Below are 18088 nucleotides of genomic sequence, written 5' to 3'. Positions count from 1 at the left end.
AACCCGTCCGTCAAAAGCTTACTGACTAGGTTACAGTATATTCAAAGAAATGTGTTGTTGTCCATTTGGCGTGGTGCACTTCAGACCTCTTTGAATGTTAGATAACACAACATGTGACAAGTCATTCCCGGAGTAGACTAGAATATGCCTATATGCATACTAGATTGTCTGTGTATCTAAAGTATATTTTGCGGTTTTGTTGTTCGCATAATAGTTGCTATAGTTAATGTTTCATTAATTCCGTCCCATTGTGCGATCCGTAGTTGTGTCCTTGAAGTGACAGAAGCAGCATGGCGAACGCAAACACAGTGACCATGGAAGCGGACATGAGATATGCTGAATACACACCGAAATCAAACGTGAGGAGTGAAACAGAAATTGACAAACGATTTGTAAGTATATTGGCATTATTGTTGATCTTAGTACGCAGCTGGTCCCATAATAATGGATGATAATAGCCTAGCATAGCATAGCTAATTGGAGCTAGCTGGTTACTGTACGTAGGTAGCTAACAGTTAGCAAGTTGCAAAGCTAAGCTATGCCCCCTGCCCAAAAGGTTCCATTTAACTAAATTAATGTTAAATAGTGTTCTTCATAAATCTTAGTTCACATTGATCATATTGCTACACTGTAGGTGTTAGTTGGCAAGCTGTTAGTTGGCAAGCTATCTATGTAGTAGCCACGGTCTGCAATGAATGAATGAATGAAGTAATGGAACTTGTTGATGCTGTTGTGCTGGCTAGCTAATGATGTCGCTGCTAATGTGTTTACAGGGTGGGACTCTGATAGCGGTTGGACTCGGAGTCGCGGCCGCAGCCTTTGCAGGTCAGGAGCTAAGTGGCTTGAAGCCTCGATACACATTACACACAACTATTGCATATTAAGATTGTGTTGTCTCACGACAAGAAGACTTGAGTTTCTAGCTAGCAAGTGACTCTGTCTAGTCTACTAGTCTAGTTAGGTCGCTTTGTTTATCGGGTTGCTGTCCATGGTTCTGAATATCATGTCCATAAACTCTGTAGCTGACCTTGACCTTTTGCTTTGTATTCGTTTAGGTCTCAGGCAATTTTACTGCTGCTCCTAGGCTTAGGCAAAATCAGGTTCTCTCTCTCTCTCTCTCTCTCTCATATATATATATATATATATAGTCATCTGGCATGGACACTCAAGCCAATTTATCTTACTTCTGGATTCATTGTGTCTTCTTGGCTGTGCTTGATCTTAGAGAACTAATGTCTTTTGATACAAACTGGTCAGAAACATCTGTCTTCTATCTTACTTTGTCATTGGCCAGAAATTGCTATTGCGCCAGTACTAGGCCTATATTATGATGAAGTGTTCTTGTCAGGTTATCTTGACGAGAGCAACAGTGAATGGGCCTTATGCCAGTAGTTTCCAAACTTATTTTGGCAGAGACCTACCTGAAGCCTTTTAAAATGTCTTGTGACCATCCAGACACATAAAACAATGTGTCTTAGCCACAGTCTTCAGCTTCTACCAATAAGGAATTGGCTGCACCCCACTAGTGGGTCCAGGCTCCCGAACCACTAGTTAGGAAACACTGCTCTGATATTTTGCCATCAGTTTCATAGTTAGTACTAGAGCCACGTCTGCATAAAAGTGGAGAGAGAGATGGGAGAGCTCAGTGATGCACTTACTGTATATCATCATGTTATTATTTGCTTTTATTGTGTTTTTGGCAGGTGTTCTATTCCTCCTATTCTCCGCTCTCCATCGTCCCTCTACCTCTCCTTCTCCTTCTTTTAAACCTCTTTCTCTTTATAGGCCTAGGTGCCTGCAGGGTTACAGTGAGGTCAGTGTGTGAGAACACAAAACAGCAGTGGTTGCTTTTGAGGAAGAGAACTTGCCTAATTTCTCTCTCTCTCTCTCTCTGTGTGTGTGTGTGTGTGTGTGTGTGTGTGTGTGTGTGTGTGTGTGTGTGTGTGTGTGTGTGTGTGTGTGTGTGTGTGTGTGTGTGTGGTCCCCTCCCTCCACTCTGGCCAGGGCTGTAAACTTTGGGCTTTCATGAAAACAAAATGTCAAATCTGGACGTTGACGAGCAAAACAACTGAAAACATGTCAATCAGCACATGATAAATAATCCTTCAATTATTCCCAAACCATGTTTTATGATTTTTCTCTTTTATGGTTTTTCTCTTGAAAATCACTTCCTCCAGAGGGGTTTTCTGCTAGCTGGCGGTCGTTGGTCTTCAGGTTATTGGTTGTGGCTGTTAGTTGAGTACATAAACACAGAATGTCTGGCAGGGTTGCAGTGCTGACGAGCCTAGTGTTGGTCTGGACCAGACCGCAGTTTATGGCAGCTAACCAACACAATCACTGACCCAGTACACACGGAAAACAAATACCATCTGACACATACAGTATTACATAGGACACACTACAGTGGTTTAACCTCTGGTTTTGCCCTGGACTACGGCCACTTTAATGGACCAATACTACATTCTCATTCAACCCTGTTTACTATATATTTACCTTATTATGCTCATAATCTGTGTTCCTTTGTCAGGTCGTTATGCATTCCAGCTCTGGAAGCCTCTTGGACAAGTCTTCTCAGAGACAGTCAAGAACATGCCCGCTTCAGTAAGTAACACACTGACTCAAATTGTTTGTTTGTCTTTTGATAGTATTGACTTATGACTGAAACTATGCATGGCCAAATGATCCACTCTCTATGTGAATATTCTATACTACTCTGGAGCATGGAGCTGTCTGTCTGTCTGTCTGTCTCTGTCTGTCTGTCGACTGACTCATGGCGCCATTTTTAGGTTACACCTTAGTTGAGGTTTGGCTCCATGCTCACACACCCAGGTTGGGGCAGGGGGTTAGATCAGGTTCAGGATGACACACATGCCCTACAATCACCCCCATGCTGTCCTTACTTGCCTTCTCTCCCCCTTCTTTCACCCTTCTGAAGCTCTCCTTCATGTCTACCTTGCTCTTTCTTCTACCTCCCTACCCCTCTCTGACCCAGCTAACATGGCAGACCTCTACCTGACCCTGCAGGTTGTCTGTGTTCAGGGTTTAGTTGGAGGCTCACAAACACACTGACAGACAAGACTGCCGGCCCTATGACTCTGTGTGTGTGTGTGTGTGTGTGTGTGTGTGTGTCTGTGTGTGTCTGTGTGTGTCTGTGTGTGGGAGAGATGGCAGCAGTCATTCCTGGTGTGCGTGTGAGTGAGTTGAGGCATTGCCTGACGTGGGTTTCATGAGAGATCAGACCTCATATGATATGTGTGTATCTGTGGCATAAGTGGGATGTTATTGGATCCTAACCATCCACATGTCACGCACACTTATTTATATCCTCTGCATCCCAGAAACATTTCCACCCTTTTCAATCCCCTTTTATATTTGTGGAGGGCATGTTTCCACATGTCGCCACAGTCGATTTAAACCTCCCAAGTTAAGATACAGTTATGAATCTGTCCCATTACTTTTAGTGCCCTGACATATTATTGTATAGTATAAAAAGTGTTGTCATTTCTAAATGGTGAAACCAATATGTACACAAATGCCATCAGATAAAATCTGAGAATCTCTACTTTAACCTCACCGTAATTGTTTGATTTCAAATCCATACTTTGAGTATAGAGCCAAAAGAATAAAAAGTGCTTCGCTGTCCCAATACTTACGGAAGGATGTCTGTGCGTATGTGTCTGTCTGCGCGTGTGTCTGTCTGCGCGCGTGTGTCTGTCTGCGCGTGTGTCTGCCTGCGCGTGTGTCTGCGCGTCTGTCTGTGCGTGTGTGTCTGTCTGTGCATGTGTGTCTGTCTGTGCGTGTGTGTCTGTCTGTGCGTGTGTGTGTGTCTGTCTGTCTGTGCGTGTGTGTGTCTGTCTGTGTGTGCGTGTCTGTCTGTGCGCGCGTGTGTGTGTGTGTCTGTCTGTGCGTGTGTGTCTGTCTGTGCGTGTGTGTCTGTCTGTGTGTGTGTCTGTCTGTGTGTGTGTCTGTGTGTGTGTGTCTGTCTGTGCGTGTGTGTGTCTGTCTGTGCGTGTGTGTGTGTCTGTCTGTGTGTGTGTGTGTGTGTGTGTGTCTGTCTGTGTGTGCGTGTGTGTCTGTGTGTGTGTGTGTGTGTGTGTGTCTGTGTGTGTGTGTTCCCACACACGGATCAAGTAGATGATGTTCCCTCCCTCTTCTCTCTAGGCCTTCTCACCGTATTACAAAGGAGGGTTTGATCAGAAGATGACTAAACGAGAAGCCAGTCTCATCCTCGGAATCGGGTAAGAGGACTGAAGTCATTTTGACATGTCACTTTAACAGTGTGTAGGATTTATTTCACTTGGTTCCTTGATGGGTTTCTATGAGTCACCCTTCTGTAACCTTAGTTTAATTTATTAGTCTCTCCACTCCATGTCTTTCAGCAGGACTTAATAATCAGAGCTCAGAGGAAGAGAGAGGAGTCAGGAACACCACTGAATAGTTTAGTGGTCAGACCTGGAACACCGGGTCCAGCATAGCTGCCCACAGAATTTATTAGAATAGTCATGATATGGTCATTAGGAGACGCTTCTATCTAAAATGACTTATATACACATATTCGGTATATATCTGGCCCAAGCGGGAATCATACCCACTCTCCCGCCAACTAGTCCCTCGGAACCGTGAGTAACCCTGGAAGTTACTGCTCCTAGTCTCTGCCAGGCTACTCACTGCTTAGTAAGCGGTGTTTTTACAGCTGCTCTCAATTCCTCCTGTGGCCACTAGATGGGGCTGTGGTCCTTCTCTGAAGCTGTGTGTCTCTGCATGCGTTATGTACTTCTGAATGGGATTTTAGAAGACGTGTGATTTAAGTTGTGTGACCTTAAAGAAGACTCATGAGTCATAATTTGTGTTTGAACGGCACCATTTTTTGGGGTCCTTTTGTATACAGAATGTTTCATTGTAGATCCATAATGAAGTTTCTGTGTCTGTGTTAAGGCCGACCAGCAACAAGGTGAAGGTACGAGACGCCCATCGAAGAATTATGGTCCTTAACCACCCAGATAAAGGTGAGTTTGTCCTCCCCTCTCTATTTTCTGTTGAGGTTTATTAGTTTGAACTTGATGTGAAATGGAAGAAGGAACAAAGGTTAGAGTACTAGAAGGGTTGTTGAATGGTCAGCTCTAACATGGTAGCTCTAACATGGTAGCTCTAACATGGTAGCTCTAACATGGTAGCTCTAACATGGTAGCTCTAACATGGTCGCCCTATCAAGTCCTCTGTTGTTTGACCACCCAGGAACCCCTCGACAGGGTGTAATTGAAGTCCTGAACAGGGCGTTTATGTTAGCGTCGGGACCCATTCCTGGCTGGTGCATTCACCCCCTCTCCCTTCTCCACTCCACTCCTCTCTTCTCTTCTCCTCTCCTCTGCTCAAGGTTAATGGCCTCCCTCAGTCTCCCTCTCCTGAGAGGTGTACACACACACACACACACACACACACACCCACAGTGCCACTGTGTTTTTCCCTCTCCTGAGAGGTGTACACACAAATACACACGGGGTAGTTTTACTCACTGTGAAATGAGAAATGGCCTGTGGGATTCCTATCTGACTCTGGGTAATAAGGAATGAGCCGAGAGGTGACTAAGGGAGGGGGAGGAAGAGGGAGGGAGGGAGAAGGAGGGAGAGGGAGGGAGGGAAATGGAGAGGATTTTGAGGTATGGACCCAAGGGTGAAAAAGCTCAGGAAACATTTATTGCCCATACCCATGATGCACCAATCACAGGAAGGGTGTGGTGAGAGTGCAGACTTGCAGCAAAAGATGGCCCTTTCTTCTCTCCTTCCTCTCCATCTCTCCCTCTCTGCTCCACTCCATCTCTCTCTCTCCATTTTTCATTACATCTCCCCCTTGTGTGAATTCATCTGATGTGTCATGTTACCCATAGCCTTCCTGATGTGGCCCCATCCATCAACAATGTCACATACAGACATGGCATGTATGTGTTTCTTAAATGATAGCAGAGAATTCCTCATATGTTCTCTGTGTGTGTTTGTCAGTGCTGATCTTATCTTATACAAATACCTACATGACAGATTTATCCCAGCAAGCCCATTTATTCCATGCAAGGCTACTGTCCTGTCGTGTTACGTCAAGCTACCAGCATCCCTTATCAGCCGGCCTTATCTACTGAAACAGACTCTGGCAGCCCTTAGCTAGACTCAATCCCTGAATCTGTCTGTCCATGTGTCTGTCTGTCCATCTCTGCGTCTGTCTACCCAGCTCTGCATCTCTTTATCCCTTTGTTTTCCCTGCAGTCTGAACAGGCAAAAACCACATGGAATTGGATATATTCAAACCAGACCATTGGTTTGAGATCAGATACAAATCTGATGAAATGGAATGCGACTTGTCTGAATGGTCAAATCCGATTTATTTGCCCTGAAGTGATATATTTTTTTTCATCTCTCCCTATGCGACACAGTGTTGTCTGACGTCGTCACTTCACGACACAAACAACACACAAGCATGAAGGACAAGAGTTTGTCAAGTTGTTGTCACCCACTAACTTCTGAGTTAGAGCAAGCAGGAGCACCACCACCTACACTCCACAGGGTCCCACCGGTGCTATGGCAACTAGCATAGCCATGTCATCTTAAGACTACACCATAGAGCATATACACCTAGAGTCCCGACTCTCAGTTACGCAACCAAGCCCCCCGAGACAGACCAGAATGGCCATTGAGATAACATGGAAACTACTGCCTACTCATCAAATGGTCCCTATATACCTGTTGTTTTTTTTGGACAAAATCTAAGAGCACAGCCTAGTTTTCAGGCTATTTTACAAGTAGCAGAACATGCATCCAAGAAAAAGGATTTCTGGCCAGCTGGACTATGTTTTTTGTTGTTTTTGTCCTCATTACCAAATAAATAAATATAGCTCTCTCAACTTCAAAACTATTTTGCTCATCATAGAGTCATGTATCTAAGAAATTCACTGGAAAGAAACTATTTTTTTTATAGATTTTTTTATTTTTTATTTATGGATTTGTTGAATAGTTGTTTGTTTGACTGAAAAGTCGAACTTGTTTGAGACTGAAAAGTTTGTCTTTAATAGAAGCTACTATTAAAGAAGGAGATTCTGGGTGTCTCTGTATTCTAAAATCACTGACCACACTGTCTGAACACACACACATCTGATTTGGTCACTTGTAATGGCTTTTTGAACGGTCATTTTTCTAAAACAGATTTTAAACAGATTTTTTTGCAGCATTTATGCAGTATGAACAAAGCGTCTTTCTCTCTGCCCTCTAGCATTGGTTTGGGTATACCTCCCGCTTGGCCTGTGTTTGTATGCATGGGGGAATGCAGGGTTTCACCACCCGTGTGTGTGTCTGTGTCTGTGTGTGTGTGTGTCTGTGTCGTGTGTGTGTGCGCGCGTGCGCCCCACCTGTGGCAGAGAGTGTGATTAGTATGCCAGCAGAGTTTGTCAGGCTCTTGCTCTCTGCTTCTGAACAGTCCCTCGTTTATAACACTAAACACACACTCACACACACACACACACACACACACACACACACACACACACAGGCCTTGCTTTCTGTGCTCCCAAACGCTGTTTCTCATTAATTACCTAAAACACTTTGCTAGTACTGCTTCTGACAAACACAACTCAGCCAGAGAGGGCAGTACGCACACATGACTGCCATGAAAAGATTTTGGATAGGTTTGTTGTGTACACACACAAATACCTCATACATACACACACACACACACACACACACACACACACACACAAATACCTCATACACACACACACACACACACACCTCTGCCCTCAGGCTTTTGTAGCGGTGTTCCTCAGCAGACTCTGCCAGGATGCTCAGTTCATTGACCCTGTGTGATAAGGAGACTACTCAGCCTCAGGTCTGTGTCTCTCTCTCACTCACTCACACACCCACCCACACACACCCACACCCACCCACCCTTACTAGACCTCTCCGCCTCAGGCTTACCTAGCTGCATCTGTCTATAGAATAAGGTGGCCTTTTCCAGCTGCTGTTGTCTGGATGGCTACATAGTTTACATAATCGACAGTTTCCGTACAGCTCCCTAAGTGCAGTACCCTGCCCTAAGTGTATAGGTTCATCACCTCCAAAGCTCGACTGCCCGAGCACATCTGCATACAGCGTGTCCAAGTCTCCCTGCACCTGCCCTCCCTCATTACCATCTGGCCTTGACAGTAGCCTTTGTATCAGTTCTCTCCCCGCCTCGCCTCCACTCCATAGTAATTATTGGCCATTGGGTGTTAATGCAGGCAGGCAAAGCAGCACTGGATTGAGATTGAATGTGACCACAGCACTGAGGACGGCTAATGACTGAGACTGCTGCGTGTGCGTCAGTCACACTTGAGTGGACTTTATCAGTCCACAGGATATAATCGGGTTTTAGACGTGTGTGCATGATTGTATGTGTAGACGGATACTTTAGATAACAGCTTGCATGTGATTTGTAGGTTGTGTGTGTTCTCTTTCTCACCTGGAACGAATAGAGGGTGCGTGGGTAATAAAAAGCGGAGAGAAGGGTGAGAGGGGAGGATGAAACGGGAACAAGTTGATGAAAACCTTTTGTCTTCCTGCAGGTGGATCTCCTTATATGGCAGCCAAGATCAATGAAGCCAAAGACGTGCTGGACAAAGACTCACGCCGCTGATCTGGACAACCTACCCTTCAAACATGAACTCCAGACCCCATCACCCCAGCCCTCGGGACCCCTGGCTCATCTCCCCTCCTGACCCAGGCCCATCTCTAGACCCCAGGCCTCATCTCCCCTCCTGACCCAGGCCCATCTCTAGACCCCAGGCCTCATCTCCCCTCCTGACCCAGGCCCATCTCTAGACCCCTGGCTCATCTCCCCTCCTGACCCAGGCCCATCTCTAGACCCCAGGCCTCATCTCCCCTCCTGACCCAGGCCCATCTCTAGACCCCTGGCTCATCTCCCCTCCTGACCCAGGCCCATCTCTAGACCCCAGGCCTCATCTCCCCTCCTGACCCAGGCCCATCTCTAGACCCCAGGCCTCATCTCCCCTCCTGACCCAGGCCCATCTCTAGACCCCAGGCCTCATCTCCCCTCCTGACCCAGGCCCATCTCTAGACCCCAGGCCTCATCTCCCCTCCTGACCCAGGCCCATCTCTAGACCCCTGGCCTCATCTCCCCTCCTGACCCAGGCCCATCTCTAGACCCCAGGCCTCATCTCCCCTCCTGACCCAGGCCCATCTCTAGACCCCAGACCTCCGTCCAACTCCAACGACAGCACCAGCTCCGATTCCATCTCTAGCGCCAGGCCTCTACTCAACCTCTACTCCCACTCCTCCTGCCTCCAGCAATAGATCTGTAGGGCATTTGTCTAATGCGTTCAGTGCAGATTCACATATCTTTCATGTTGAAGGCCACTTGAAGTATAGGGTTACCAGCATCAAAATGAGTACCCAACTACTATGTTGAAAATATACTGTACCATAGAATAACCAAGCTGACCATTTCTCTTTTACTTCATCATTCCCCGATGTGGTTAAGAGTCAGACTATGTACAGCTGTTGTGAAAGTAACTCTGAGATGAATGGTCAGACCGTATGACTCAGCATAGAGCGAGAGAATGTGTGTGTGTTTGTGTGTGTGTGTGTGTGTGTTAATTAGTCGTTTATCAAAGTTTGCTGAATAAAGCAATTTTATGTACCAGGAATCAATGACTCATTGTTGTGTTGGTCCATAATTAGTCCCTTCTCCCAGCGCTGCTGATGTTGCAACACCACTGCTGTGCTGTGGCCGTTTCCCCCTCACAACAACTTATTCTGGAACAGATGGAAAGAGCTGACAGTTTTCGTGTTGTCTCAACAAAGAATCATTCCTGTTCTAGTCACTACATTTCTGTCTTAATGTTCTTTAACGTTAGGGTTAGGGGTTAACCGTCTTCTCGTCACCGTGGAGACAGAATGAAAAGTGATGTATTGTGTGATGCTGGGGAGAACAGTTGAGGGTGACTTACAGTACCAGTCAAAAGTTTGGACACACCTTCTCATTCAATGGTTTTTCTTTATTTTTTATTATTTTCTACATTGTAGATTAATATTGAAGACATCACAACTATGAAGGAACACACATGGAATTATGTAGTAAACAATAAAATGTTAAACCGGAATGTGTTTTATATTTTAGATTCTTCAAAGTAGCCACCTTTTGCTTTGATGACAGCTTTGCACATTCTTGGCAAGGTGTGTCCAAACCTTTGACTGGTACTGTACACTACAGACTTACTGTGAGAGAGTGCTCCATGGCCCTCAGCCAGGTCATGTGATCTGCTCCACAGTTGCACATGCAGTCTAACATGCCTTAGCTACGGACCATAAAGAGAAGTTGTAAAATGTAAGTTGCTCTGAGAAATGCATTTCGCATCTGACATAACAGTGAACCATATTCAATCTCACAGATCAATATGTAAAGATGAGAGCATGATTCATCAAGGAGCATGATGAAATATGTGTGAAAGTAGAGACACTATTACATTTTTGATGCTGTAGAAATAAATGGTAACTTGAATAATTTGTTATCAAGGCCGGGGCTAGTGTAGTTTGTCTTCAGATTGTCCTCTTGAGGGAGATTTTATTTGTGATGTCTTCACAAATTTTGTGTCTGGATGTATCTCAGCTGGACCCTGGGTTGTTGACTGTCTCCTAAATGTACTCTCATGTTGTGCTGTTGTGAAAGTATTGATTGTTATGTACAGGGTAGGTTAGGGCACAGTGCTTGGCAGAGGCCTGCTCTTCCTTCTCTCCCTCCTGTGGATGCTGCTATTTCTAGCCATTCCTCTCGCTGTGAGCCCACATGGCAGCCTCCCTCCTCCTGTCCCTCACCTCCATGGTTCTGCAGCCTTCCCCCACCACCATGGTACTGCAGCCTTCCCCCACCACCATGGTTCTGCAGCCTTCCCCCACCACCATGGTACTGTAGCCTACATGTAAAAAATAACAACTTTTGGAGGGACAGAAAAGGTTTTGCTTAACTGGCCTCATGCTGCCCAAAAGGCTGGAATGCTGGACATGTTGTAGAGAAAAGAAGAAATTGCATACTTTCACTCACACCTCATGAATGCTCTGCTTTCTCCCCATAAATATGCAGGACTTTCTTTCTCTCCATAAATATGCAGGACTTTAGTGAATTCATTTTGATAACACTGAACCTCGTAGGATTCCAGAGTTCTAATATTCATTATATTCTAAAGAATGGTTTAGTGGTAAAGTGGAAACAGACTGGGGTCAGATAAACAGACAGACAGCTGACACACAAGGGCTCACAGACAGACAGACAGATAGACAGACAAACAGGCAGACAGAATGACTGACTGACAGACAGGCCTTTGATCTGTTCCCTCCATCATCAGCAGAGTGGAGAGGAGACACACCTGTGATAGCTTCCACATGTGTTTATAAGAACCAGTCTCTATTCGATCCCGGCTGGATCTGAGCACTGTCAACAGCATGATATCATAAGTTAAACCATATGGCAACAGTAACCAGCAGGCAGATTAAATGTGTTCCCATTCTTCCCAACTAGGAAAAATACACTGAGAGGAATGATAATACAATTGGAAATAGAATGTGTGGAAGGACAAAATATTGAATATGTAGTTGCTCTGGATTAAATGAGTTTCATGATTGATGTTGTGTTAGATGACATTTGTCTTCGGCCTCACCCTAACCCTTATCTTGTATCTAAGACATGCGCTATTGAGATGTTTTTCATGAGGAACAGTCCCACGCTTTAACAGTGAAGTGAAGTACGTGAGGCTAGATTAGTAGGCTAAAGCAGAGGTATGTTGGTCTCTGCTAGCATAATGAGGACAACATAGAAGAACAATCGTTATGTACTATACTGGAGGCTAGAGTAGTAGGTTAACACAGAGATATGCTGGTCTGTGCTGTGATAATGACAATAACACAGAACACAGAAGAACAACCATTCTGTTTCCCTTCAGACGATTGACTGACTGGACTGAGGTTGCTAAGCAACTGTTATTCAGCATGCTGTTGTTATTTTATGTTATACAATGTCAAGATGCACTTGTGGTGCTCCGATTGCTCTCTGGCAATTGTATACTACATGGTTCAGGATTTCTGAAGGATGAAAATACCCCATGGCATTCTGAACATCTCTTTTTAATGTCATATTACAGAGTCTGTTACATTGTTACATCTGTTACATACTGCTGTTACATTGTGAAATATGAATATTGATGCCACTTTGCAAAAAGATCATCGCCGAAGGGAACATGTCAATGGAAAAAGTTCACATAAATACATAACCTATCGTATGCTGTATCTCATCTGCTTATCTGCTCATCTCAGGACACTCAGCTAAAAACATAACACATAAGTGCTCTCTCTCCAGCAGAGGAAATACTCCCACCTCAGCTCAACTCCTCAGCTGTTTTTTGTTTCTCCTCAGACCTGTCAGTACTCCACTCCTAAATCTTACATCACTCCCTTCCCTCCGCTTTGCTGTCAGAAACACAGGCCTAGGAGCTCTGTTCAGATATAGGCCAGCCAAAGAAGTTACAATATCAGTGGTAAAGATGGATATAAGCTGCTCTGCGTGGTAAGGCGCCTGGCATTCATACGCAGAGGCTGGGATGGCAGCCATGATGGTGAGATTGATGTGGGTGTGGGTGTGTGTGTGTGTGTGTTGGAGGGGGGGGGGGGGGGGGGTCAGATCAGTCTGATGAGAAACAGAGTGACATTTGAGGGAGAGGAGGAGCAGCACACCCTGGTGAGAATGTATACATTGCTCCATCTGCAGTAGGTTGCCCCTTACCACTGATAAACGGTCTTGTATTTACAGATTATACCATGCTAGGGTAAGGTTAGGATTAGGTCGTGTAATCTGATCCGAGATACAGTATGTGGTTACAGGTATCCATGTGCAACCGGGCTTGGGTAAGGCCAGATGCCCCAGCCTGTACCACAGCAGTGTCTTCACCAAAGCACTGGTGGTTGGGTCACCTATTATATCTCCACTGTTAGGATAGAGGATGTCTGTTTTATTCACTTAGTCCTCATGCTTTCAAATGCACAGAAATATGCCAATTTCTCACAATGAAATGGCATAATTAAGGACTTAAAAAAAGAGGCATGACATTGGAGAGTCAGTGAAACAGGTGGAATGAGAAATGTCTCAACCCTGTAAACAAAGGCCCACAAAGGACCAGAGCTAATTATGGCTGTCAACAGACGTCATTAGAACACAGCACAGCTAATGCTGCTCCACTCCCACTCCTGTTCCTACACCTCTTATTTATAGAGACGACTGGCTGCCATGGCTCCCATTTACGCGCACACACACACACACACACACACACACACACACACACACACACACACACACACACACACACACACAAACACAAACACACATAAACACATAAACAGACACACGCACACACAGACACACACATACACACACAAACACATACACACACAAACACAGACACAGACACGCACACACACACACACACATACGCACGCACGCACACACGCACACACACACACACACACACACACATACGCACGCACGCACACACGCACACACACACACACACAAACCCATGCATCAGTGCTGCGCTTTACAGAAGTGACAGATTTCTTGGCTGAGAGGCAGGTTGGCAGCCAAGCTGATTTCATGCAGCTCTGAGACGTTTAGGAAAGGTTGTAAATAAACAGCATGTCACATGACGCAATATTGCACATGTTAGACATTATCTTACATCAATTCCTATTGTTCACTTGGTCCTGTAGAATGGACGAGCGAGCAAAAAAATGCAGATGAATCATACAGTGGAAAGGGAGAGGAGGACACTTAGGGACAGTATGGAGACAGCAGACATGTTCACAGCCTGGCCGTACATCCTTCTGTGGCTGTCTCGCTCATGATCTCACCCTCACACACAGAAGAACAACAGAGGTAGAATTGGCATTAAGAGACAGAGTGGGAGAAAGGAGGAGAGGGGTTTTCTGAAGAGGGATTGTAGAACAAGGGCTATGACAGGCCCTCGGTCTACATCTTGTAAGTATTTGGCTGTTTGTAAGAGTCCCAATGGCCATGCATCATTCTACTACCATCTATCACCATCTCACACAAGCCTGCACTCCAGGACGGAGGGATGGAATAAATAAACAACAAGAAAACTGAAACAGAGAGAATAAGCACATGGGCTACCGCCTGCCGCCTGTGTACAAACACCACAGCGACATGAACAAACTCACTTTTCTACAGTATCAGGACCAGGGGCAGAGAGAATGTTTTGAAACAGGAAAATCAAACATCAATGTGAATACTGCATGTGCCGTTTCAGCGGTGCTACTTCTGCTCTCCTGCGCTGTGTTCTGTAGTTCTGTTCTGTAGTTCTGTGATGATGCCTGTTCACTATTCAAGAGGGTAAAAATAGGAACGAACTCAGTGCTCCATCTTGCGGACGTGGACGTGGTTCTCTTTCTGTTGCAGTCCCCAGGAGGGAGCAGCCATGTGCAATTCTCCTTCTCCACATCCTCAGCCAAATATAAGCCTATAATAAGGCCTTATTATTGCTCTGCTATTGCTCATTTCATCCTATTTCTGACAATACTGTACTGTACACACACACATACACACACACACACACACACACACACGTACACACACGCACACACATATAAATCCACACGCACGCACAGGTCATTCACAGATGTGCAATGACCTTCAATCCCATATTACAGCCAATCAGAGGGCTGTATTTAACAGCCAATCAGAGGGTTTGATATTACAGCCAATCAGAGGGCTGTATTTAACAGCCAACCATCCACACATACACATACAGTAACTGTCCTCAGTGATTCAATATGCAACAAATGACACTATTCATTTAACTCTGCTTTCCTAGACAGATGAACAATTTAATTAATCAACCGATTAAAAACAATTGCTTTTTTTAGATTGAATGAACACATTTTCAATCAACTCCATTAAGTTAAATTGAAGTTATTATTACGTTTCTTGAGGACATGATCTTGACATGGTAAAAGTAATTATGGCTAGTGGCTGATAATGTGTAGATTAATGAAAGATCAGATTACTGTAATTATAATCCTGATTATAACAGTAAATAGTCAGAATAGTCAAATGGCAGAATCTGCAAATATGGCTATATCAACACATGACACGGAGTAGCCCGATATTCATCCAAATGAATAAGCAGTGTAAGGGTTGCCTGGGTATTGAGTAACATCCTCACATCCAAAGCGACTTCACAACTAATACATTTGTCTAAGTAAGTGAAACATCGATCCATCAGTCATCATAAGAAAAAGTAATCTATGGTAGGACCAGGGGCTACTGGCAGTCACAATACTAGAAGAAGGAAGAATTACTTTACTTTTTTTATTATTATTATTATTTATTTACAGTAGAGAAACTGTACAGGGGGCTGGTGGAGATGAAGAGGTCTTTAGGAGGGACAGTTAAGATGTAGCCTGATGAGATGGGTCTTCGATCTACGGCGAAAGTTAACTATTACTTAGAGTTCTTGAGATGCTAAAATACAACTTAAACCAGTATTCACGTAGCGAGGGGGTGCAAAACCATGGCCAAAACATAAATCAGTAAACAAAGTAAAAAAGAGGAGGAAAATATAGCAACTTAATTTATGTCTCTGTGCAGCTGTGCATCCTGGACCTCTGGGGTGTAATCTGGAGCAGATGAAAGTCGGGTCTCAAGTGGAATCATCTGGATCAGGGCTTTGGTGTAGGGAAACTCAACAGTGTCCGCAAGCCACATGGCCTGGCATCAATCAAATATGAAATATACATCACTAAAATGGACTTCACCCATAATCCAATCAGATCAGTGCAACCGGTGGCTAGTGTGGAAGCGTAATTGGATGTGAATGTTTGATTAAAGGAAGGAAAAAAACAAAACAGTGGTATCCCCATTGGCTCTCTTTTCCCTCGGACGCTGTGGATTGGTTTGGACATGGAGAATCTAAACACCCCATGTGCGGTTCTGTCCTACTTTGTTGTTTACTTTCATAGAGACTCTCACAGTAATCTCTGGTGCTCTCTCCTTGAACACGCACATGCACCTCTTGTGCACACACACATGCACTCACACACACACGCACATGCACACACATACACACACACACACACACACACGCGCGTGCGTGCCGGGTCAGCACTATGATGAACCACAGAAATCCTCCCATCTCACTACGCCTCCCTATGACAGGCCTCTGACGTATTTATGAGAGGTCTATAACACTTCACGCTGCAGTCTCCATGGCGACGTGATCCTCCATCCACAGGACAGCAGATAAGCGGTCAAAAGATATGGACAAGCCCAGCCCAGGCCCATTGCCATACATGCTTTCCCCACTGTTGCATCAGAAACAGCATCAAAATGCATTTGTGTGAGTATAGTGATTTACACCATGTCAGTACAGATTAAGGAGCATCAAAGACCACAATCAGAGACTGGAGAGTAGCTAAAGCCCACAGACACAGTCGCGTGCTCCTCCCTCCTCTTCATTCGCTATTAATGAGGGCACATCCTTTTTCTTCAGGGACGTTCAACACATATTACATGACTGTTTATCAGTTTATGAAGTCTAGATCAAACATGAAACCAGTTCAGCAGGATTATATCATCCAGAAAATGAGAAAGTAGTTTCAGATGGAAAATTCAGATAATAATAATAATGAGCATTGATCTCTCTCGGTCTTTGACTGTTGTTATCTTTGAGATCATTAGTCGGCTTTTATACCATGCTCATATTGCTATAATATCTATTTCACGGCAACACAATTTCTTAAATGACACTTGCAGAATTGGCGGTACAGTTTGGGTAAAAACGTCTTTATTAGATTAGAAAAACATCATAATTTAAACGAGTAGATACCAGAAGAATGCACAACACACACTGGCCAGTCTACAGGACATTGAAAGCCAGAGCAGAGATAGAGAGAGATTGATGGTCTTCATTGAGTTATCCAGGGAGGGATGTGTACGGTACAGCTGATCTCCATGAGGTCATATATACAGAGGTATATATCATGTATATGATCCATGTAGGCCACAATCAGTCCCAAACCATTGAAGGAGTCTGCCAAAGTTGGAGCACTGATGGAGCGTGAAACCAGCATTTACAGCAAATGCTCCCAAAACCCCCTGTATGAGAGAAGTAAGCAGGGTTCCAGTTCTAAATCTGTTTCGAGCTTCTCCCTCCATTATATATTATTCCTGGTTCTCCCCTGGCCTATAGAGACGCAGCTGGTGACAGACAAGTTACACAACCAGTCCAGCCGTCTGGAGGGAGGGAGGGAGGGGGGGGGGAGAGAGAGAGAGAGAGAGACACACAGAGAGAGAGAGAGAAGTCTCCAGTAGAATCCATCTGTCCTGATTCTTAACGCTGGGTTCAGTTACACTCCCTCTGTTACCGTAGCGAATGTCTGCACTGTGAGAGAGAGCAGACGACCCAATTGGCTCAGATTCATGGATTTACTGTAGTTCAGCTACAGCTGCAGTCCTCTTGCTCTCTCTTAGTATCTCTATTGGTGATATGAATGGTGGATCTCCCATCCTAAAACAATGGATACATCTCAGTGTCTAGAGATTGCAGAATTTTCATTGGGTATCTTGCAATTTGTCCAAAGCACAGTCTGTGCAACACACACACACACACACACACACACACACACACACACACACACACACACACACACACACACACACACATACACACATACACACATACACACACACACACACACACACACAGTTTCACAGTCTGTGGCTGACACTCCTGACTGTCATCAGTGTTCTATCGCTGGGCGGGTCCTCTCTCTCACAGTCAGCCACAATGTGTGTGTGTGTCCACAGGTTTGGTCAGTGTGTGTGTTTCCCTGGGTCACGCAGAGCCCAGGCTCTCGAAGCCGCAGAACTTCCATCGTTTCTCCAGCGTGGCGCCGACTCCACTCAGCTCCTGTCTGAACATGTTGGGCAGACGCACCATCAGCCGCTCCAGCTCCCCCGCTGACACCTGGAGACAGAGAGAGAGAGATGGAGG

The 18088-nt window shown here is 45.0% G+C and overlaps 2 protein-coding genes across 2 annotated transcripts in view; one reads left to right on the top strand and one right to left on the bottom strand.

The window, feature by feature from the left end:
• Positions 1-270: 270 nt before the first annotated feature.
• Positions 271-8718, top strand: dnajc15 (DnaJ (Hsp40) homolog, subfamily C, member 15). Its single transcript, XM_083681966.1, has 6 exons — positions 271-392; positions 774-825; positions 2528-2601; positions 4162-4238; positions 4936-5006; positions 8582-8718. Exons 1-6 carry the CDS (start codon positions 291-293, stop codon positions 8650-8652), a joined length of 447 nt encoding a protein of 148 aa, XP_083538092.1. The 5' UTR covers positions 271-290; the 3' UTR covers positions 8653-8718.
• A 9211-nt stretch (positions 8719-17929) lies between these two features.
• enox1 (ecto-NOX disulfide-thiol exchanger 1) overlaps positions 17930-18088 on the bottom strand; it is a gene marked incomplete at its 3' end in the record, with an annotated part of 20376 nt that continues 20217 nt past the window's right edge. The window contains exon 14 of the mRNA XM_083682612.1: positions 17930-18061. Coding sequence (XP_083538738.1) covers positions 17930-18061 — 132 coding nt within the window. The remainder of the gene's footprint in view (positions 18062-18088) is intronic.

Source organism: Argentina silus, assembly GCF_951799395.1.
Source record: "Argentina silus genome assembly, chromosome: 12".
Classification (NCBI taxonomy): domain Eukaryota; kingdom Metazoa; phylum Chordata; class Actinopteri; order Argentiniformes; family Argentinidae; genus Argentina; species Argentina silus.
Note: the sequence above shows the minus strand (reverse complement) of the source record. Positions and strands in the feature narration are given on the sequence as shown.